This window comes from Staurois parvus, unplaced genomic scaffold, assembly GCF_062004578.1.
Source record: "Staurois parvus isolate SC_StPar_1 unplaced genomic scaffold, SC_StPar_1.0 ptg000102l, whole genome shotgun sequence".
In the NCBI taxonomy this organism is placed as follows: Eukaryota; Metazoa; Chordata; class Amphibia; order Anura; family Ranidae; genus Staurois; species Staurois parvus.
In genome coordinates, this window is record NW_028317898.1 from 2656592 (window position 1) to 2681473 (window position 24882).

The following is a 24882-nucleotide window of genomic DNA, read 5'->3' on the forward strand; positions in this document are numbered from 1 at the left end:
TGTGCCAACTTCAATCATCAATCTTCATATTCAGCCTTTCAATGGCTCACAAAGAAACCTCAACATAAAAAGAAAAATCACATAGTGCATTATCTTAAGTAAAATATAAATAAAACAGATGTGGTAAACGCAAACAACTATGCGTGATCACAAATAGTGAAAAAAGTGAAAGTGTCAAAACAGTGCCAGTAAATCAATCGAGTGAAAAATGCATCCAAAAACAGCATGTGAAACCCTGTGTCCACATCTATGGTGTAAGGAGTGAATACTCTTACCAAAAATATGTAAATAATATGCCTTTACACCTCCTGGCGAGGGTATTAACACAAATTCTGCTTCAACCAAAGGATCATCACAGCCTCATGGATCAGATCAAGATGCCATTCAGATATAGCAGCTTTCAAGTATGACCATCAATCTCCACCAATCCACCGAAGCCCACCATATATAGAATAAATCATAGTGTAAACCCGCATATACAATTTAAAATACTTTATTGAATATGCTTACATCATGATTCCTCTTTAAAATAGCCTTTATCAGAATATCCAAACCTCTCAGAGTTCCCTGGTTCCTCCACGTGAACTTCTATGAGGTTTTGCCAGATTCTAAAATGGCCACTGGATCACTTCCAGTTCTTCTGTGCGTCTGACATCACTTACTTTTTTCATTTGATTCCTATATTATTTATGCGACCATCATTTGTTCTGTTCAAAAACAAGAACATTTTTCATTCCTGTTTTTTCTGTGAAATTCCTAAAACCGGCCGTAATCTGATGTCATCAGCTGTGTACTAATGTTTAGATTATCATACAATCTTACCAAAAGCGGGTATTTTTGTATAACTTTCTCATCGTGTGTATGGGGTATTAGGTGAGTTTATAGCGCTGTTTTTTTTCCTGTCAGAAGAAAGAATGTTTAAAATAAACCAGTGTGCCTAAGTAATGAAGGATTCAATGGTCAGGATTATGTAATGCAGAGTTCTGTGGTCAGGATTAGGTAATGCAGAGAAGCTCCATACAGTGTGTCAGTAGATGTCAGTGTGTAACATGATATATGGCTATTACCCCTTTCCTCCTTAGGCACTCCTGCTTGCTAGTTGATGATGGTGAACAGTGATTGACAATCAAGGACCCTGCACCTAAAAGCCATCTTCACCTAAAATTGTCATTTCAAGGATAAGTTCACCTTTTGAAAAATGATCAACTCCGGATAAACTGTAGGTGTAAAATTATAACTTTTTTTTTTTTTAAATGGTTGAACTGGATGGACGTTTGTCTTTTTTCAGCCAGACTAACTATGTAACTATGTAACAAGTGCACATTTTTTCAAGGTAAAAAAATGTACATTTATTATTTTTTCTAAGGTGCCTACAAAGCATTGCCTGCATGATCAGCAGATCATGGGTGCAATGCAGGGCTCCTGCAGACTGTCAGGATAGCTGTGTGCCTGTACCTCCTATACAGACAGGCAGTTAACTGAGAGCAGGACAACCAATGAACTACAAGAGCGCTCACCAGAACCCTTGTAGTTCATTGAGAACTACAAGCTGTCAGCCACAATGGGTGAAGGTACTTGTAGTCTATTCATGCAGAACACTGTGAATGAATGATGCTGTCATGTGGGCACAGCCCTGCATGGCTATGTTGCTTTAATATTGGAGAGAGGATCCCCTACCCGCTGTCGCAGGAGGTGGTTACATAGCAGCATGTTACATGTTACACCCAGAATATACAGTTGTGCTCAAAAGTTTGCATAATCTGGCAGAAATCATGAAATTTTGGCACTGATATTGAAAATATGATAGATCACACCAAAAATAATGTCTTTTATGTAAAGTGATATTAAACCGTGTTTTTTTTCTATTATTAAAATAACAAACATACTTACCTGTTCTGTGCAATGCTTTTGCACAGAGCAGAGCTGGTCATCCTCTTCTGGGGTCCCCAGCTGGTGCTCCTGGCCTCTCCTCTCATGTGAGAGATGTAGGAAAAAACCTTTAATTGCAATTTTAACCTGCATTTATCACCTTGTGTGCCTGTACCAAGGTCAAACATTCCAGGGTATGTAAACTTTTGATCAGGGCCATGTGAGTGATTTCTGTCATCATTATGATTTAAAAATGAGCCAAACAACTATGTGATAAATAAATGGCTTCATATGATCACTATCCTTAAATAAAAGACAATTTTTATGCACGATCAGTCATATTTTCAATATAAATGCCACAATTTCACAATTTCTGCCAGGGTATGCAAACGTTTGAGCACAACTGTAGGTGTAACATGTAATATGCTCCTAAAGATGAACGTATCCTTTAAATGCCAGGTCCACTCCTTGTGAGATGCTTTTGGGGGATTATAGTTAATGAGACTGATGCATGGTCCAATATCATTATCTGCCCCATGGAAGTAGTCTTCAGCATGTGTAGACAGAATTGATTACCAAAAATCAAATGGAGTCTAGAATAAAATATATGGGGTGTATTTATAAATATAAAAAAACAACATAGCAATTTGCCCAGAATAATTGTATGTACATGCATTCTGTGCGAATGAGAAAAAAAACAAATGTTACTGGGGTTTTTTTTCCCATGTTAGAGAAATGTTTTTTATTGATTTAAAATGGAAAATCCTGCTTTTGACCAACACAGGAAATCATCTAGTAACATTAATTTTTTGCCCCATTTTCACAGAATGAATGTACAGTATATGCACTTTCACTGTGTGAACTGATATGTGAATTCTTTATAAATCCACCCCTTTGTATTTTTGAAGGGTTTAAAACAGTGGTTCTCAAGCTTCCTAATGCCACGACCCTTTAATACAGTTCCTCATGTTGTGGTGACCCCCAACCATAAAATTGTTTACCCAGTAATTATAATTCATGAAGTGTCGTTTTACCTTCAATACTGCTGCTTTCAGCACAGTAGCTGCTTTCAGCACAGTAGCTGCTTTCAACACAGTATCTGCTCTCAACACAGTATCTGCTCTTTACACATCAGAAATATGTGTTTTCTGATGGTCTTAGGCGACCCCTGTGAAAGGGTCGTTCGACCCCCAAAGGGGTCGCGACCCACAGGTTGAGAACCACTGGTTTAAAAGAAGGTAATTACACTATGGATAGATGCTGGGCTAAGATTAAAATCATCACCTTATGTTAGCATTGCTTCTCTAATTCTGCTAGATAGTCCAGCGTTTTAGTTAGAAAATTCACCTGTGGAGTGTTGTCTATTACCTGGTCCTCCACAAGGACTACACCCTTTTTCAACAAAAGCTTGCAAATCAACTTTAAAAAAAAGGGGGGGAAAAACTACATGATTTGCCTCTAATAGACTTCAGTGAGGTTTGGCAACATGGTTGCAGTTCAAATATTTCCAACTAGGTTCACCAAACATCCAGGGTACTGAAGTTTGCCTGGTTTGTTCATCCCTATAACTACAGGAAACATTTTCTTTGCAATGCGCACTTTTACATGTTTTGTTAATCCAGCAACAGAATCTGGTGACCTCACGCGCAAGGAAAATAAAAAAAACAAACATTATTTTTGTTTGCATATGATTGGATGAGTGATTGGTAAAGTGAACATTTTCTTGCAAAGTGATCCACCTATTTGCCTTTAGGAAATAAACCCCTTCAAATGAAACCCCAATGCAATTTTTAGAAAATAAAAACACTTAGACCCGATTGACATACTGTGTATGCGGTCCCAGAAACACAGCAAATCCTGAGCATTTCCCAAACTGCATTGAAATCGCACTCAGTTCATGCGATTTGTCCTAGTAGGGATGATTGGGGGGGATTTGTGCTAGGAGGGGAGACTTATTCTGGAGGGGAGGATTTGTGCTCAGGGGAAATTTGGGATGAGGATTTGTGCTAAGAGGTGGAATATGGAGGGAGGATTTGTGCTTGGAAGAGAAAATTGAGGGGTAGAAGATTAGTGCTAGGATGGATGATTTGTTTGGGGGCAGGGGGGAATTTGTGCGAGGAGAGAGATTTGGGAAGGGAGGGGATTTGAGCTGGGAGGAAGGATGGGGGGGTGCAAAGATCTGAGCTGGTAGGGGGAATTTTTCAGCAGGGAAGAAGGGAAGCTTTTGCACTGGGAGGAGGAATTTTTGTTTGGGGAACATTTTAGCTTGCAAAGGTAATATATATGTGTGCAGATAGGTGCTTGATTTTTTTGGGGGGAAGGGGGGGAGAGACATCTTGCACAGTTTGCCATCTTCATCATTCACCAACAAAGTCAAGACTCCAAGAAATATCCACATTATAAGCAATGTCCACTATGCAAATAGCTAACTGAATGTGACATGCTTCTTAGGAGAGAGATCTCATTTAACATATGATGGTGTACTGTGATGAAAGAAAGAGGTTTTCTTGAATTAGGGTCTCAGGTCCAGGAACTCCTGTTAAACTTCAGTCTGGCAAAACCCCAAATATGTAAAAATATGAACAGTGTATTTTTACATGCTCTTACAGGAGTAATGTGTCATATGACAGAGGATATAAACTGGGCTCACTGACCCTGAGAAGAGTTTTTACACCACCTACTGATTGCACAACAGGATAACAATGGCTTATAGTATGTCTTTAACATGTACACGGTATTGCTTTAAATTATTAACTGTGTTTAATCAACATACATTATATAGGAAAAATATACTTAGAATGCTATATTGAATGCCTTTATGTTGAAGAATGTCCTCTTTTGAATTCCACTGATACACTTTAATAGTATATTATATGCCACCAAAAGCTGACCCATTTATTGGATATTTTGTATTAAGATTTGAATGCCAGCTTCATAAGAACATAACAGTTACAAACCTAATTAACTTGCAGCTGCCACATGAAAGTAGAGCTAAAGAGACATTCCATTCAAAAGAAAGAAATCTATAATGGGTGCTGCTTTCCTGTAAGATATTTTTCTTGTATCTATGTCAATACTTGGGTCCATCACTAGCCCCAAACAACAAAGCAGTTGTAGGTTAAAGAATATGACTGCAGTTCCTTCGCTCTCGTTCTCTTTAGGAGTTTCTTTAGGAGTCTCAACTCAACATTTGGATGTGTGCTGGTTGAAATCCTAAAGCTCCTGTGCATGTTGTATGACCCCAATAGAGCTTCAAGCAGTTTAAAGCAGAGCACCTACTAATGTAATCTATGTCATCAAAATTGCTTTTCACCTTTAAGGCCTCATTCACATGGGTGTACCTATCCATACACGGTGTGAAGGGCCGCCTTTACCCATGCAGGATGCATAGGTGTCCCGCACAGGCTTGTGTGTGTTCAAATCAATGACAGGCAGACAGTTGCACAGTACTGCATGAATCTCCAAGCTCATCTTTGAGTGCGCATCAGTGTGGGTCCCTTGCACGGATCAGAATGTAGTCTATAATACTTTTTTAGTGCAAAAATATCTGGTTTCATCCTGATTTGAAATTCCACCTGGTATACAGATGGTAATGGGTGTTTAAAGAATCTCTAAAGCCAAAACTTTTTAAGGTTTTCTACAGAGTAGAGAATGGCTAAAATCCCTGCCTGTGTCCTTTTGAGGTTTTCCTTCACTTCCTATTTTGGACACATTGTAAGAAGTGAAAGTACACTGCTCAAAATAATTAAAGGAAAACTTTGAAAACACATCAGATCTCAATGGGGAAAATATCATGCTATACTGATATGGACTGGGTAATGTGTTAGGAAAGTAAGGATGCCCCATCATTTGATGGAAATGAAAATGATCAACCTACAGATGACTGAATTCAAAGAAACCCTGAAAACCAAAGTGAAAAAATGATGCAGCAGGCTAGTCTATTTTGCTGAAATTTTATTGCAGCAACTCAAAATGGTACTCAGTAGTTTGTATGGCCCCCACGTGCTTGTTTGCATGCTTGACAACATCGGGCATGCTCCTAATGAGGCGAGGGATGGTGTCCTGGGGTATTTCCTCCCAGATCTGGACCAGGGCATCACTGAGCTCCTGGACAGTCTGAGGGGCAACCTGGTGGCGTTGGATGGACCAAAACATGATATCCTAGAGGTCTTCTATTGGATTTAGGTCAGGCAAGCGTTGGGGCCATTCAGTGGTATCAATTCCTTTATCCTCTGCATACTCTCGCCACATGAGGCCCAGCATTGTAGCGCACCAGGAGGAACCCGGGACCTACTGCGGCAGTGTAGGGTCTGACAATGGGTCCAAGGATTTCATCCTGATAACTAATGGCAGTCAGGGTGCTATTGTCTAGCCTATAGAGGTCTGTCGTCCCTCCATAGATATGCCTCCCCAAACCATTACTGACCTACCACCAAAACGGTCATGCTGAATGATGTTACAGGCAGCATAGCATTCTCCATGGCTTCTCCAGACCCTTTCACGTCTGTCACATGTGCTCAGGGTGAACCTGCTCTCATCTGTGAAAAGCACAGGGCGCCAGTGGTGGACCTGCCAATTCTGGTGTTCAATGGCAAATGCCAATCGAGCTCTGTGGTGCTGGGCAGTGAGCACCAGGCCCACTAGAGGACGTCGGGCCCTCAGGCCACCCTCATGAAGTCTTTTTCTGATTATTTGGTTAGAGACATTCACACCAGTGGCCTACTGGAGGTCATTTTGTAGGGCTCTGGCAGTGCTCATCCTGTTCTCCTAGTGTAACTGCCTGTCTCCTTGAATCTCCTCCATGCTCTTGAGACTGTGTTGAGAGACACAGCAAACCTTCTATCAATGGAATCCTGGAGGAATTGGACTGACTGTGCAACCTCTGTAGGGTCCAAGCAATGCCTCATGCTACCAGTAGTGACACTGACCCTAGCCAAGTGCAAAACTAGTGAAAAATAGTCAGAAAAGATGAGTAGGGAAAAAATGTCAGTGGCCTCTACTTGTAAAACCTTCCTGTTTTGGAGGTCGTCTCATTATTGCCCATCTAGTGCACCTGTTGTTAATTTCATTAACACCAGAGCAGCTGAAACTGATTAACAACCCCCTCTGCTTCTTAACTGACCAGATCAATATACCAGGAGTTTAATTGACTTGATGCTATACTCTGAATAAAAAGTGTTCCTTTAATTATATTGAGCAATGTATTTCTCATCCTTAGGCAAGTATGGTCAAAGCTCTCCAAAACCATAGATACCCCCTACCCTTTTTCCTTTCTCCAATTCCAACGTTCCCTCTGTTTTCCTTCCCCCACCTTACAGACCTTCTCTTTCCACTTCCAACCCAATGTTCCCCTTCTCAAGTGCACCAATCTTTCTATATTCTAAGGATCTTTAATAACCCCTTACCCCATTTGGAGCCCAGACAACATCCACATTTCTGTACCCCTTTTCCCTTTGGATGAGAGTAATCATTTTTGTTTGGCTGCTTATTCTCTTTTTTAAAAGTTTAAATATCTGGAGTAAGCTAAAAGTACTACTCAACTCGGTAAAGCGGTGACCGTAGCAAAAAAAAAAGAGAAAAAAAAAAAGCGGAGGACAGACATGACTAGATGAATAGGGTAGTGTAGCAAGCGTACACCCAGAGATGGACGTGGTTCAACCATTTTGGTTTCAACCTCCATCTTGGCAAAGGATCCTCCATCTTGTACAAACATATTCCCCTCATTCTCCCCCTTCCTCTCTGTTCATACACAGGGACATATGGCCTGTGTGTTAGAAGTGTCACAGGCCAGCCAGGGCACAGCAGGGAGCCCAGAGCTGTAAAACCCCCAAGGGAGCTGGAACCTTGCTTGAATCAGCCTGCAAACCCAAGGCTGATTGGCAAGTACTTTAACCCTTTAACCTCCTTTCTGTTACCTCTTTGCTGTGCTGTTCTCTGTATATTTATATATATATATTGGTTACATCTTTTTTTCTGTAAATATTTTTATTGCACCCTTTTGACCTTTTAGTAATAAATCTTTCTTTCTGAAAGTGTTGAACTGTTTCTAAAGCTAAATTTACGAATTCCTGCCTCTAAAAGAGCGCTACTGTGTTTGTTTAACCCTCTGTATAACCAGTCTGCAGTGACAGTGTTATACAGATGATGGTCTTAACCATCATAGTGTTATTGCTGATATTGCTAAGTTTCCTCTTTCTCTGTACAAAAATGAGGTGGTGGCAGTATTAAGGGTTAATTGCGTAATTAACCTGACCCAGTAACAATCCCTCCCAGGCTGCCGGTACATTGATTGTGGTCCGATTAGCTGGAAAATCGCTGTGCAGGGTGCAGCTGGGCGTGGCATTGTTACGCATGTGACATAGCGGTTTTAGATTGGCTGGTCCTTCGGTCACGAGTTTGGTGAGAAGGTCAGGGGTCTGACGCCACGTTCGTATCAGGTAGGACAGACAGTAAAGGGTTAAGGAAAGGCAGGACGGTTGTAAAACATGTTAGGCTTATCTGATTGGTGATTGGTAGTGTGGGGTGGGTCTTCGGCACCTTTGGGAGTGGTGTAGTGTGGGACTATCCAGTACAGGAGTGGCAGCGGAAGAAGAAACTTCACGGTCCTGTGACCGTGTGGAAAAAAACCCTTTTGCTGGGGCCTCTGCATGAGAGATGGCAGACCTGGACCTTTTGTTGTCCCGCTTCCAGCGGCACTGCCTGGCTGCAGGGCCAGGTTTCTGCTCTGCTGGGGGACCAGGGCTCTGGGACAGCAGCGGGGGGGAGTTCCCATACGCTTGGAGGTCAAAGCCTCCGGAGTGCTTCAGCCTGGAACCCACCCCCAGAGCTTGGCACCAGCATGGGAGCCCCCACAGGGACCCTCCAGGCCCACAAGCAGGGCAATCTCCTGCCTCTGCTGGTGGTGTGTCTGGGAGGAATCCTTGTCCATGGCAGAGCTCGGCAGGCGGGAGGCCTCGTGGTGTTAGTCCCTCCCCCCTGACGCTCGGCAAACTTCACACGGCGGCTCAGACTCCTCCCCTGATGAGGTGCCTGTCAGGGAGGAGGTCCAGCAATGGAGATGGTCTGCTTCGGCAGCCTGGCTGTCCCCTCCTGCAGCCAGCGGCCCCCCCTACCTTGTTGGGAACCTTTGCAGCGATGGCCGAGAAGAGGAGCAGTGCTTGGTGGAGAGCAGCTGGGCACTCTGCTGGTAGAAGGTCCAGGACTTTGGTGGGTGGTGTGGCAGGCGCAGCACCCTTTGGTGCCTTGTGCGCTGTGGCATTAGAAAAATTATGCAATTGCCGTTTCTTTGTTTGATTAGACTGACTTTACTCTGTAATTCCTCCAATGCCGCTCTATGGATGCAGTAGGTTTAAAGAGCACACCGAATACTTTAGTTAACTTCTTTAATAACTTCAATCTTCTTCATATAACACTGCTTACAATGGCTTATTTCTTTCATATTACAATGATTTAATTCGTATTACATTGGGTTGATTCGATAGATTGATAAATTCGTTAGATTCGGTAAATTCGTTCGATAAATTTGTAAATGATTACTCTACAGTGACTTGATTCGATTAATTCGTAAATTCGATAGGTTCGGTGGAACTACAAGTAAACACACATACAACAGTTTTTACCCACAGATCTACCTGCACTGTTAAACAACAGAGGAACACACAAGTGCATTAAATACCTATTTGGCCTTCTCTGCCTCCATGGAGCTTCTCTGATTGGAACTTTGTCTGTTTCCTCCTCTGTCTGGTGAGCATGTGTCTCTAGAAAATCCTAGCAGGGAGTTTTACACAGGCATAAATGTGAAACTGGCTGGGATTGGTTAAGGCTCTGTACAGTGTGAGGCTGGCTGTGATTGGCTCACCTTATACTAACTCTTAAAGGCGTATTTTCCTTTTCTGCTTCTGCTAACACAATGAATATACAAATGTCATATAACAATCAAAGACATAAATCACAGCAATGATTCTGCTTTTGGCTTTTACATATGCACATATATACTGTACTGAGGTTATTGGAAGGTTTGGTATACACATATATGTGAACCATATTAGCAACCTAGGACTGGTCTTAGCTGGCCAGCTACAGGTGGGTCTGGTGCTGGGAGGCAGAGTTGAGCACAGCACCGACCAAAAGCTTCGGGGCTCTGGGAGGCCTCCTTTGCAGCGGGGGCATGTGTACCGCTCCGAGGCTGAACTCTCCAGATCTGAGGCAGGTGGAGCGATCGGCTGCTTGGTGGTGGTGGTGTCTGGACCTGCGGCTGATAGGACCTCTTCTGGGCAGCTTGGTGAGTTTACTGTTCCTTGCTCGTCTTTCTTTTTGTGTTCTGCTCTGCAGGATATGTTGGGGGGTGGGGCTCTCCCTCTTTCAGCTTCCGCTGCATCCGTTTCGGACGTGGGTACTGCCTCTGCCCCCCAGGTGGCGGACGTCGATACCGCCCCATTGGGGACAGATGCTGGCTTACGGGATTTGCTTTCCAGCTTTCGGGTTTTGCTGCTGCATTTTGAGCGAGGTTGTGGTGTGCGTTCTGGCCCAGTTTCCGTGTGCATCCCTGCTAGTGGTGGGGATGTGGTTGGGGGGCAAGTGCGGGGCTCCACTAAGGATCGGGGGGTGGCGGGGGCTTCTCTTTCATGGTCAGGGTCAGGTGGAGTGTCTTCTGTGGGGATGTCTGTAGCTAATGTATCTGTGGTGGATGACCAGTCCAAGGTGTTGATGGATGGGGCAAGGCTTCCGGAGGCTGTCTGCCTCTCTGAGGTTTATGTTTGATTTGAGGGCCCGTTAGGTGCGCACTTGAAGCCGGATGTTCGGGAAAAGATTTGGAGAGGTGAGTATATAGAGATATGCAGGCTCTTGCCTCTGAGGGTGGAAAGAATGCAGCCTTTTCTAAACAGATATCCCAATTGGGAGGCTGCTTCACTGTGGAGGCTGGGTTTTCTGAAGGTTTTCGGATCCCTTGTACTGTGGCTTCCATTTCGCCGTTGGCGTGCAATTTACGTTCAGCTTTGCAGCATCCCGTAGTGGTTTCTAATAAATTGAGTAAGGAAGTGGCTTTGGGCCTCATGGGCAGTCCATTTCTGAGCGTGCCTTTGACGAATTTGGTGGCATCCCCCTTGGTGCCCAAAAAGGAGCCCAATACATTTCGGCTGATTCACCATCTTTCTTTCCCGAAAGGGGGTTCAGGCAATGATGCCATCACTCCTGAGTCGTGTACGGTGTCGTATACTTCTTTCGATGCAGCATTTTGTTGGCTGTGCCATTATGGGCGGGGTGCTCTCATGACCAAATTTTACATTGAATCAGCATTCTGGCTGCTACTGGTTCACCCGAACAGCTTTCATTTGCTGGAACAGTTTCTTGGATTCATTTAATGGCTGGTTGCTGTGGATGTGCGGCCCGGTGAGCAATTTTGATCTAGAGCTGTTCATGGACGCAGCCGATTCCATGGGCTATGGGGCCTTCATCCAGGGTCGCTGGAGTGCGGCTCCATGGCTGCCTTCTTGTCGAGAGGCTGGTTTTCTTCGGAATCTGGTTCTACTAGAGCTCTTTCTGGTTGTATTGGAATCTGAAGGTGAGCAATAACTGAGATAATCTGGAAGTGGTTCAGGTCATTAATCGCATCTCGGCTACTTCGCAGCCTGTAATTTGCTTACTTCACCACTTAGTGTTGTGTTGTCTTCAATTGAATGTTTTTATCTATTCTGTGCATCTCCCTGGGGTTGATAAAGTGCTGTTGGTCCACGTGGGGGCAACAACTTAGGGGTCAGTGTCAGGGCAGGAGCCAAGGAACGGACAGGCAGGCCTAACAATGTAACGCACTGGCTGACGACAACCACCACCCACAGACCGAAGTCCCTCAGGGCGCGGAGTCTAAGTCCCAGGCTGCCCTTCACCAGGGCCCCTGATGGTGGGGATGGACTTGATGCAGCCAGGAACCAGGTCACGGCCCCCAAGACACCTCAGCTGCGGTAATGGCCGCCGCCAATGGCGTGTAGCTGGTGGAAGAAACAAAAGAGTAGTCAGACAAGGCGGGGTCAACAACAACAGGACAAAACAGTACAGGACAGCAGACGAGAATCACAGGTCACAAGCCGGGTTCAGCAACAGAGGGTCAGATCAAAGGAGAATACAAAGAATAGTCAAGTCACAAGCCGAATCAGAATACCAGGAGAGTCACGAGAGTCAGAACAGAGTAATAGTAACAGAAAGACACAAGACACAAGTGCAAAGAGCATGTGCGGGCCACAGGCTTATATGTCATCAGCCACGCCCCTCTGGGGGGTGGACCTCAGAGACCTGAAGGCATAAAAAGGATTCCCATCATGCACAGCAGAATCCAAGATGGACGCCAGCACATGGAGTAACATAACCTCAGGGAAAAGGTAGGACCTTGACAGTCAGGTCCATGAGGGAGCTTATTATCAAGTTGGATTTCCTTCGGTTACGCAGGGCATTTCTGGACACGATTATAGTGTGGTCTGACATTGTCACCCGCACTTCTTGGCGTTTGGCTAGATCGGTGGAGCGGCTTAACATGGCCCGAATTATGGTTAATAAGGAGGTGGGTAGGTTTGTGATCCTTAATGGGGGGCGGTTGTTTGGCATTTGTAATTGGAAGTTGACACTTGGCACTACCTTCGTGGCGATGGTGTGCACCTTAATGCGGTGGGGACCAATATGTGGTCCCTGGGCTTACAGGATGGCATCCAGCGAGCCTTGCGGGTGTGGAAGAGCATGCATGGGTAAGGCTTACCCAGCATGCTGTGGCGGTTGTTGGTCTTTGGAGGAGGCAAATAATTTGAAGCTAAAGTGAATGGTTGGGACCCATCGGCGGTATGGTGTGCCTGGGTGCATGTGAGGTATCTGCTTATGTAAAACTTCATAAAACTGATACTGTTTGTGTATATTTTTTGTTATATATTATACTTTATATGAATGTTTTTTGTATTTCTGATAGTATCCTTCTTGTGTGAATGATCCCTGTAAAAGCCAGGATGGTGAGACATGTTGAGGATCACATACAGAGGATATCTTCAACAATCTCCTTGTACAACACATTCTTGCAAACAAACGGCAACTGCCCCAATCTATAACTGGCCTTTGCAGCAAGGAGCACATGGAAGGGCAACGTATGTCAAACAATAAAAAAGAAAAATTTCCAGCTCAACTTACCAACCAGCCTGCAACCAAATTGTCCTGTCTAACAGATTGTGTTAAAAACAGGGGTTTAGTTTGCACACATTTGCAAATAAATGAGTAAGCTGCAGAGCCTCTTCATGGCACCCCATTATTTTCTTCAGCCCCAACTCTAGGGTTTTGAGAGCCTCCATAGTAGAAGCACATGTATAGTAATGGATAGAGTGAGGGCAGGTTAGCCTGGAGGGAGCCCACCCCTCCTTAAAGGCACAGGAGTACACTGAACACCCAACACACAGCACAATGGCAGCTAAGGTGTCCAGGGCACTCTTCACCAGTGTATCAACAGTACAAACAAATAGCAACTGCCCCAATCTATAATTCCTTTCGGAACAAGGAGCACATGGAAGGGAGATGCATGTCAAACAACAAAAAAGAAAAATTCCCAGCCCAGCTTACTGACCAACCTGAAACCAACCGAACTCTCACATTCTTGTAGAATTGTTCATTTATCTCATTCTTTTATATATTTTAACCATTTTTCAATAACATTTATACCTTTTAACTGGTCGTTTTGGTTTTGACATATCTATTGCACCTTAAAGAATATCTGGCATAGACAAAAAAAAATCACCCATTAGTACACCACCCTACACAAAACCCTAAACAGTTAATATATTTTGATATTCCTCACCATTGAAGAAAACAGTCTAACTGATTTTTCAAGATGTCTTCATTGTAACTCACAAGATTACAGCATATGCTCTGCCCAGGAGGAGGTGCAACAGCAGGGATTACATCATATCCTCTCCTCTCTCTCTCTGCAGTAAAAGGAAACTACAGTTCTCACCAACCACAGCTAATTGTACTGAATGTGAGCGGGTACACTAGGCCTGTACATGTTGAATGTATCAGAGTCTCAGTCTGCCCACCACTGCAAGTGAGGCAGAATTGCATTACTGCTTCCTGTAGAATAAATTAAAGAAGGGATGTGCCAAGACCAGTGGCTAGGAGAATAGGAGGCATAGCAGCCACTGGTCTTACAAACAGGAAACCAAAGAGAATTAATGGTTTGATCTGAAAATTAATAGGCTATTTCAGAGCAACTACTGAGTGAACCAGAAGATGGATGACATATTCAGTGAAGGCAAGAAATCAGCAACAAGGACATGTAAATACATTTTTGCCCAGAGTTCTGCTTTAAAAGTCTCATTCCCATATTTCTAGTTCTATTTTGGTTGCATTTAAAAGGGATGTGGTGCCTTTTACCCAACTTGTCCACCCACATACCCATATACTGTAATATTAAAAGAGGAATTCTAGGTAATGCAGTCATGGTTGGCAAACCAAATATAGCAAGGTGATCCCACTCTGGTTCTACATTAGCTACAGAAAAAGACTGGAAATGTTTAGTTTAGGAGATTACTGACACACATTACCTCCAGTACACATGACAGTGCAGCTGAAAACAACATTTTCATAATGATGTACAGGTGCCATCAAGCAAGATTGTAATACAAATGTAAAATATATCTACTATATACACAGCAGTAAGGAATGTAAAAACAAAAGTTGACTTTAGCATTCACTTACCAGAGATTTGCCATGTTATCAGGCTCCTGCCTTGAGCTACCAGCAAGAGTTGCGTTCTTACCATATATATTCATATCAGAACTTGCTTTTAGGTCTGTTTCTGTAGATCGGCGAATGACTGATTTCCACAACCAGTATTCTACAACTATCTCTGGTATGGGCATCCGTTGTTTCACATATTGCAATATATGTTTAAATGACCAGCTAACGCCACGGTGATCCCTCTGTGGACAGTCCCACTCTAGCTGCAGGACAAACTTACAGTATAACATACTGTGCTATGCACGTAATATTACTGTGCTAGTTGATGTCTAGGCTTCAGCTAATGACAAGGTCATAGTGGATAGGTAAGTTCATGGATATTGGGTTGTTAATGCAGTGTTACCAGTGTAACAAATGAGCACAAAAGTGACCTTATGGTACTATTAATGGGAAAAAGGCAGAAAAAGGTGCTTTAGCAACTTCCTAAGATACTAGAATAAAATGGAAGAGGCAAAGTGAGAAAATGTTTGTCTTAGCCAAAATAATTTTAATTTATGCGGTATTCACTGTATATCCATTTATGCAAATATTCAGTTACTTACAAAATGCTGCATGCACAGAGACATTTAAAGTGCTAAAAGTCAAAGTGTTTCCGCTGATGAAAAGATCACATTTCACATGTTAGAGAAGTGAATTTAATAGGCACAGCATATTTTTCTTATAAATGAAAAACTAACATAGAACCTGAAACCGATAACTATGGTGTAATGCATTTTGGTAAACTAGATGTAAACCCTAACTGAATGACATTTCCTGTGCTAAAAAACTGTGCATCATGAAAAAATTGCCATTTTCCTAAATAAAGTACTATTTTCGCCTTGTTTATACTTTTATGCTTTGCACCCAATTTCTGTCTAAATGTACGTACTATGACGACGACATTTTTCATGGTGGCTGTCCTGGCGGTGACAAGTGACAACATGGTCATGCCTGTGCAAGGTGTGTACCCAAACAAAATTTATGTCCTTTTTTTCACACAAATAGAGATTTATTTTGGTGGTATTTGATCACCATTGAGTTTATTTTTTGTGATATAAACAAAAAAAAGAACTAAAATTTTGGAAAAAAACCCAATATTTTTTACTTTCGAGTATAAAAAAATATCCAGTAAATTCAAAGTTAGTCATAAATGTAGCCCAAAATGTATTGTGCTATGTGTCTTTGGTAAAAAAAAATCCCAATACATGTATATTAATTGGTTTGTGTGACAGTTATAGTGTATACAAACTATGGTATACATTTTGGAATTTAGGCAGTTTTTACTTTCTGACTACCTATCAAATTTCTTGAGGTGCTAAAATGCCAGGGAAGTACCTTCAAATGCCTCCTTTTTTGGAAAGTAGACACCCCAAGGAATGTTCTGGGAGGCATGTTGAGTCCATGGAACATTTTATTTTTTTGCCACAAATTGTACAAATGAGTATATGTGGAATAACACCCAAATACACATTCTGCTACTTCTCCCAAGTATAGGGATGCTATAGCATATATATATGCTAGCTACATACAAGGCACCCAAAATTCAATGACCCCCTCCAGGCTTTCAAAGGGCATGTTTCCTCATATCACTTCCTCATTACCTATCATAGTTTCGAAGGCCTAATATTCCAGGATAGTGCAAACACCCCCCAAATGACCCTTTTTGGAAAGTAGACACCCCAATTAATTTGATAAGAGGCATGGTGAGCATTTTGCAGATCTCATTTTTGAGAAAGAGTTTTGAAAAATAATAAAATAAAATAAAATGAAAAATACAGTTTCTTTCTTTGTTTTCCAAAAACTTGTGGCAACAAATGAGATGTGCAAAATACAATTTTTCTAAATCCTTTTATCAGAGTAGTGCAATGTTACCATAGTAACACTTTACTACTATGAGGGGGTGATCAGGGATTTTTTTTTTTTTATACACTTTGTGATCTGTGATTGGCTCCAGCTGGTCACATGGTACAGGGTGCTGTGATTGGCCCCATGTGTCATGTGAGAGCTGTGGACCAATCACAGCTCTCCAAGAACAGAAGCAAAGCTTTTATAAATTGGATTTATTCATAAAAGCTTTGTTGTCACTGTGATCATGTGATCGCACAGCAATCACATGATCACCGGGGTCCCGATTGCCAGGATTCTCATTCAGCTGAGTCTGTACTTTTGCAATTACTTTAACCTGTCAAAGCTTATGATATATTAGCGATTCAGGTTATATATACTTTAATTCTATTTGTTCTAAGTTGGAAAATGTGCTCAGGTACAGGAAGTTAGATAATGGTTGTCGTAAATTGAAGATTACGTATTCTATTTTTTTGCAATTTTCTTATAAGGAAATCTTGTTGCTGCAAACTTTTACAACGTTACAGAGCATTTTATCTTGCATTGGGTTATCAGTGCTGGAGTTGTAAATGATGATGTCTGGGAAGCGAACTATTTATCCAAAGGTCAGGCTAGCACAACCAAATACCATTTTGTTGGTTTTGCATCTGCGCAGTATCTTATGGATATCATATCGATACATAAACCTGAACTATGGTTTAAACTGTTAGTACGAATATAGATAGTTAGAAGGAAGAACTGAAAATCACAGCTGAGTGACAAACAGCATGGCACTCCACCAACGTCTCAAGCTGTGGCAGAACATATTACTTGGAATCTTTTGTTTTCCTCTGCTGCCATTCTACCTGTGTATTTACTGTCTATGTGAGTATTTTATAATTCTTCATTTTTTATATATGTGATCTCAGGCCAGATTTTCATCATTAGAAGACATAGGCACAAAATTTTAACACTCAAAAATAATCTTGTGCTAAAGTTAGCCCATTCACAGAGCATTGCTGTGTTTTACTACTCATATCCTTACTTAGAATGTTGTGTTTTACTTGTCCTAACTTGACTTAGAGTATTGTGTTTTACTGGTGCTAACCTATCAGAATATTGTGACATAGTGTAAATATGCTTCTAAGCAGGTTGGGTACTCCCTAATATGTTAGGTACTGGCCCAGGCTGGGTTGAGAAAGGGCTAAGTTTACTGTTCCTGGTGTGCAGGCGTTTTGTGGCTTCAGCCAGCCCAACTGTGATATAAATTGAGGGAAGGCTGAGGCCCAGAAATACCTAGACCCTGAGCGCTTTGGTATGCTGCTGTGTTGCTGCTGCTGCTACATTCCAGGACTAGGAGAAGCCGTTTCTTTCACCTTCTATACAGAGGATCCCGAGGTGCCATCAACCATGGACTCTGCTACTATGGGCTAACGCCTGAAAACGTATGCCTGGGCCAATTATTACTGCCCACTGATTGGTTGCTAGCGATTATCTTGGCAATCTCTCTATGGAGGGGCCCATTGACTGAACGTGGCAGTCTCCATAGGCAGGGGCCTCTGGACTGAAGGTGGCAATCTCTTTATGAAGGGGCCCCTGAACTGGAAGTATTAGTCTCTCTCTGGAGGCCATACATAGAAAGACTGCTACCTCCAGTCCAGGGGTCCCTCCATAGGGAGTCTTCCACCTCCAGTTTAGAGGTTGGCGGCCCCTCCATAGAGAAACTACTATCTCCAGTCCAGGGGCCCCTCCATAGGGAATCTGCCACCTCCAATTTAGGGGCTGGGGGCTCCTCCAAAGAGAAACTACTATCTCCAGTCCAGGGGCCCCTCCACAGAAAGACAGCTACCTCCAGTCCAGGGACCCCACCTATTGTAGGGTGATATTAGAATGGAAAGCCCCTGGGATAGTAAATCAGTGCAGAGTGCAGTAACAGTAGAGCAAGAACACTGTTCTCCCCTCAGCAGTGTAGGGGTTAAGGTACCCGCCCAGTGTGTGCCCTGTATGTGGTTTCACCTGAGTTAACTCAATGGAGCCTGGTGCCGATCACCCCTCCTCCATAGTGGGCAGGTGCCCATCTGGTCTCATTATGGGAACAGGTCAGCATGGGGCATTTGCTGTGTAGTGATGGGATCAGTCAGACACTATCACAGTGGGGCCTCGGGGTGGGGAGGCCAGGAGGAGGATGGCCCCAAACTTCCTGCATGTGCCGGCACAACAGCGGCAGTGCCTCCAGCGGAATTGAAGCTGTGCAGGGAGAGGAAGAGGACAGATTACTCCGTCCTGACAGAGCTGCAGCCAGGACTGGAGGAGGTAAATGTGGCTGACTGCTCCGTCCGTGGCTGACGCCAGCAACCCTGGACAGTGTGGGCTCAAGGGGCAGATGCTCTGGGGCCCACAACAATGACTTGGTCTGGGGCAGCTTCCACTTTTGCCCCATGTTAAAGAAGGCCCTACCTGGGTAGTGAGGGGGCTGCTATTTGGGCTCTCTCCCTATCTTTCCATCTCCCATAGCTACCAGGAGCAGACCAGTGTTACGGAGGTCCTCAACCTAACTGTATGGTATGGAAGAGTTAATAAAGGAGGTGGTGCAGTTATACCCGCCACTCCAAATGGAACACATAGTAGTCACTGAATGTAGAGCTATGGAACAACACTTTTTCAGGAATACAGTTTCATTCTACATGCAGTGTTAGTTCATCTCTAAGTCAGGAGACTGTCCTAATATTAGACTGTGCATATGACCACAGTTCCCACCTAGTCCTGGGCATTAGAGAGCATACCTCTAGCAAAGGTGCCGCTATCATGCAGGGTAGATTCCATTCTGATTATCAGAGGTTTAGCTCACCGATCAGAACAGAGTGGGCAGATGACAGATCCGTGTCCACTCAGTTTTTGCAGAACAGATGCAAATAGAGCCTGCTCTGCTCTATGGGTGGTTGGGAGTAAATGGACTTCACTGTACTTTTACACCCAACTACCCTTAGATCCAATCTGCCTAAACTGAAAAGGACGGACCCCCTTACACCCATCTGTCCTTTACACCCACCTGTCTATAGGGATGAATGGACTTTCCTATCAGGTCAGCCTGAAAAACAGACAGGTGGACCTCATTAGAACAGCCGTGTGAAAAGGACCTTAAGGAGGGATGTATAAAAAAAAACTAAATAGATTGTTAACTGGATGTTCAACTGTTGAAGTTCATTTTTACACTGTTTACAGCTCTCCACATCTATTAGTATATTTAATTTATTAAATAAACCCACAGATAGGATCTGGGATTAAAAATACCATTTCAGTCTTTGCAGGTGACACCAAGCTGTTTAGTGGAATAATGTCTTTACAGGATGTCTCCAACTTACAAGCCAACCTCAATGCACTGTTTAATTGGGCAACTATGTGACAAATGAGGTTTAATGTTGATAAATGTAAGGCTATGCACTTGGGGGCTAAAAACATGCATGCATCATGCATACTAGGGGGATTGCAACTGGAGGAATCAATGGTGGAGAAGGATCTGGGGGTTCTGGTAGATCACAAGCTTAATAATAGCATGCAATGCCAAACTGCGGCTTCTAAAAATCCTCTCTTGTATTTAAGAGGTATAGATTCCAGAGAGAGAGATATCATATTACCCCTGTACAAATCATTAGCAAGACCTGATCTGGAATATGCAGTTCAGTTTTGGGCACCAATTCACAAAAAGAACATTGGGGAACTGGAGAAAGTACAGAGAAGGGCAACCAAACTGATAAGAGGCATGGAGGAGCTCAGCTATGAAGAAAGATTAGAGGAACTGAACTTATTCTCTCTTGAGAAGAGGAGATAAAGGGGGGATGTGATCAACATGTATAAATACATCAGTGGTTCATATAGTGAACTCAGTATAGAGCTATTCACCCTGAAGTCATCACAGAGGATGACATCATCAAGGGGGCTGTCACGGTGTAAGGTCAGGTTCAGAGACCAGTTGCTATAGCAGTAAAAGGCTTACCTGGAACCAGCAGGATAGGTACACCAGCGGATCCCCCTGGGAATGACGCAGGCTCACCTGAGGTGCGGGGTCTAAGTATTAAACGGTATTCACCAGAGCTCCTAATGGTGGAGATGGATTGGGCTGCGTGTTAATACCAGGTCGTAGATCTCAGGATCACCCCACCAGGGAATGAGCAGACTGGGAACCAATAGCGGATCAACAGGTTAGGGATCAGACGAAAGCAGAGTCGGTCACAAGCCAAGGGTCGGTCACAAATGGTAGCAGATCAATCGTAGTACAATAGGATGAGACGAAATCGTGGTCAGGAACAAGCCAAAGATCAGTAGCGGAGGAGTAGACAGCAGCAGGAACAGTAGCAGGATATTGGCTGGAAAGGCACAATAATCTGGCAAGGAGGAAGTCCAAGGACATGGCTTATATAGGAAGTTCATGGGAGGAGCAAGGAGTTCAAGGTTCAAGAGCAAATAAGGCACAAGGCAGGATTATCCAATAGAAGAGGCAGAGTGTTGTCCAGCATCCCAGGTAGCTCAGTGAGAAGAGTTACTGCCTGACACAGTAGAAGTCCCAGGTTCAAGTCCAGGCCCTGACAGGGGCACTCTTTATGTCTGGAGGAAAAGAGATTTAATCTCCAAACAGGGAAAGGTTTCTTCACAGTAAGAGCTGTGAAAATGTGGAATAGACTCCCTCAAGAGTTGGTTCTGGCCAGCTCAGTGGATTGCTTTAAAAAAAGGCCTGGATTATTTCTTAGATACACAGAATATAACTGGTTACTATTTATAGGTAAAGTTGATCCAGGGAATATCCGATTGCCACTCGGGGGATCAGGAAGGAATTTTTTCCCCTGCAGAAGCAAATTGGGTCATTCTTTGCAGTGTTTTTTGCCTTCCTCTGGATCAACTGTGGGTGTAAGATTATAACTTTTTTTTTTATGGTTGAACTGGATGGACTTTTGTCTTTTTTCAGCCAGACTAACTATGTAACTATATATATATATATATATATATATATATATATATATATACTGCTCAAAAAAAGGAACACTTTTTAATCAGAGTATAGCCTCAAGTCAATTAAACTCCTGGGATATTGATCTGGTCAATTAAGTAGCAGAGGGGGTTGTTAATCAGTTTCAGCTGCTTTGGTGTTGATGAAATTAACAACAGGCGCAGGCCACTGACATTTTTATAGGTGAAGGCCACTGACATTTTTTTCCCTACTCATCTTTTCTGACTGTTTTTCACTAGTTTTGCATTTGGCTAGGGTCAGTGTCACTATTGATAGCATGAGGCGATACATGGACCCTACAAAGTTTGCACAGGCAGTCCAGCTCCTCCAGAATGGCACATCAATATGTGCCATTGCCCAAAGGTTGCTCCAGTCTCAAGAGCATGGAGGAGATTTCAGGAGATAGGCAGTTACTCTAGGAGAGCTGGACAGGACCATAGAAGGTCCTTAACCCATCAGCAGGACTGGTATCTGCTCCTTTGTGCAAGGAGGAACAGGATGAGCACTGCCAGAGCCCTACAAATTGACCTCCAGCAGGCCACTGGTGTGAATGTCTCTGACCAAACAATCAGAAATAGACTTCATGAGGGTGGCCTGAGGGGCCAATGTCCTCTAGTGGACCCTGTGCTCACTGCCTGGCACCATAGAGCTCGATTGGCATTTGCCCTTGAGCACCAGAATTGGCAGATCCGCCGCTTGCACCCTGTGCTTTTCACAGATGAGAGCAGGTTCACCCTGAGCACATGTGACAGACGTGAAAGGGTCTGGGGAAGCCATGGAGAACGTCATGCTGTCTGTAACATTGGTCAGCATGATGGTCTGGGGAGGCATACCCATGGAGGGACACCCACACCTCTGACTGCCATTAGGTATCGGGATGACAGCATTGGACCCATTGTCAGACCCTACGCTGGTGCAGTGGGTCCTGGGTCCCTCCTGGTGCACGACAATGCCCGACCTCATGTGGCGAGAGTATGCAGGCAGTTCCTGGAGGATGAATGAATTGATACCATTGAATGGCCCCCACGCTCGCCTGACCTAAAACCAATAGAACACCTCTGGGATATCATGTTTTGATCCATCCAACGTTGCCAGGTTGCACCTCAGACTTTCCGGGAGCTCAGTGATGCCCTGGTCCAGATCTGGGAGGAAATACCCCTGGACACCATGCGCTGTCTCATTAGGAGCATGCTCTGATGTTGTCAAGCATGTATACAAGCACGTGGGTGCCATTCAAACTACTGAGTACCATTTTGAGTTGCTGCAATGAAATTTCAGCAAAATGGACTAGCCTGCTGCATAATGTTTTCACTTTGATTTTCAGGGTGTCTTTGAATTCAGTCCTCTGTAGGTTGATAATTTTCATTTCCATCAAACTATGGGGCATCCTTACTTTCCTAACACATTACCCAGTCCATATCAGTATAGATATCCAGCATGAGATTTTTCCCCTTTGAGATCTGATGTGTTTTCAGAGTGTTCCTTTAATTGTTTTGAGCAGTGTATATACTATTTAAATCTGTACATAAAATGCACCATAGTTAGCGCACATATTAAAGTGGAGTTCTAGCAGTTTTTGTGTTTATTAAAAGTCAGCAGCTACAAAAACTGTAGCTGTTGACTTTTATTAAACATACACTTACCAATCCCAGAGTCCAGCGATGTTCTCACCCGCATTGTCCCTTCTCCCCTGCTCTCCACGGCGCCAGCATCTCAACTGTGGGCACCAGGCTGTGACAGCTTGCGGCTTCAGAGCCTGGTGCCCAATGCGCATGCGCAATTTGCGCTGTGCTTCCTAATTGGTTCGGCAGTCTTCAGAGACCTGTGAAAGTTCCCAGGAGACTGTGAGAGGGAGGAGGGGGCCGAACTTATGGCTCACTTTGCCGTGGTGAACTAAGCAGGAAGTGGGTACTTGTCATAAACAGATATCCGCTCCCCCCAAAAGATGCTAAATTTGGCAGTGGAGGGGGGGAGGATGCAAATAAGCAGAGCTTCTGTTCTTGAGTGGAACCCTGCTTTAAGTGTTATCCTTGTACCGAAAAACATTCTACTCCCTTTATAACTTTTATTATAATTTTTGTGTTATTGTAAGTACTATCATATTAGCCATCCTGTTTGATGTGTTATCTTCACAGGCTTTAGAAAAAGTAAGAAGCAGAAAGATGTGGAGGAAGGTAATCACAATTCTGGTGAGTGATTAGTTCTTGTCTTCTTACTATGCACTGCAATGTAAAGGCCCCTTCATACCTACAAAATGCGTATTATTAAACTTTGCCATGTGCTGTGTTGCATTAGCTTAATAATTTTCCATTGAGCCCTTAAAGTGTGTCTGAGCAAAAATAAATTAAAAAAGCATATACAGTAGATTTCTTGCAATGCATGCACATTTTCTCATGGTTTACCTTTTTACCAATGCTGCACGTGTGAAAAATACCTGCTCATCTGTCATAAATCCAGTGGGCTCTGAGTTTCCTGTGCACACAACCTGTAAATCAAATACCGTATTTTCCGGCGTATAAGATGACTGGGCGTATAAGACGACCCCCTACTTTTCCTGTTAAAATATAGGGTTTGGGCTATACTCGCCGTAAAAGACTACCCCTCTTCCAACGCACACCAAATAAAAATGAAAAAACATCAGATTTGATTTCAATATGGCATGGAATTTCAGTATGGTATTCCAATGATGGGGTGCTATTCCTCCCACTGACACCAATGATGGGGCACGATTCCTCGCTCTGACACCAATGATGGGGTACTATTCCTCCCACTGACACCAATGATGGGACACTATTCCTCCCACTGACATCAAATATTATTATTATTATACAGTATTTATATAGCGCCAATGGGTATGCTCAGCGCTGTACAACAGCAAGGGGGACAGAACATGAGACAAGACAGAAACAATACAATACACGAGGGACTCGAGGGCCCTGCTCTTTCGAGCTTACAATCTAGGAGGCCAATGATGGTGCCCCATCATTAGTGTCAGTGTGTGAGGAATAGTGTCCCATCATTAGTGTCAGTGGGAGGAATAGTGCTCCATCAGTGTCAGTGGGAGAAATAGTGCCCCATCATTGGTGTCAGTGGGAAGAATCATGCCCCATCATTGGTGTCAGTGGGAGAAATAGTTTCCCATCATTGGTGTCAGTGGGAGGAATAGCACCCCATCATTGGTGTCAGTGGGAGGAATAGCACCCCATCATTGGTGTCAGTGGGAGGAATCGTGCCCCATCATTGGTTACAGTGGCAGGAATAGTGCCCCGTCATTGGTGTCAGTGGGAGGAATAGTGTCCCAACATTGGTGTCAGTGGGAGGAATAGTACCCCATCATTGGTGTCAGTGGGGGAAGGAATAGTATTCCATCATTGGTGTCAGTGGCGGGAGGCATAGTACCCCATCATTGGTGTCAGTGGGGGGAGGAATAGTGCCCCATTGTTGCT

General features: G+C 43.6%; 1 protein-coding gene across 2 annotated transcripts in view; it reads left to right on the forward strand.

Moving 5' to 3' along the window:
- The first annotated feature begins 17130 nt into the window (after window positions 1–17130).
- Window positions 17131–24882, forward strand: part of LOC149467755 (kyphoscoliosis peptidase-like) — a 62407-nt gene continuing 54655 nt past the window's right edge. For both annotated transcript variants that reach the window (XM_089671237.1, XM_089671238.1), the window contains exons 1-2: window positions 17131–17319; window positions 23572–23625. In XM_089671237.1, coding sequence (XP_089527363.1) covers window positions 17223–17319; window positions 23572–23625 — 151 coding nt within the window. In that variant the 5' untranslated portion in view covers window positions 17131–17222. The remainder of the gene's footprint in view (window positions 17320–23571; window positions 23626–24882) is intronic.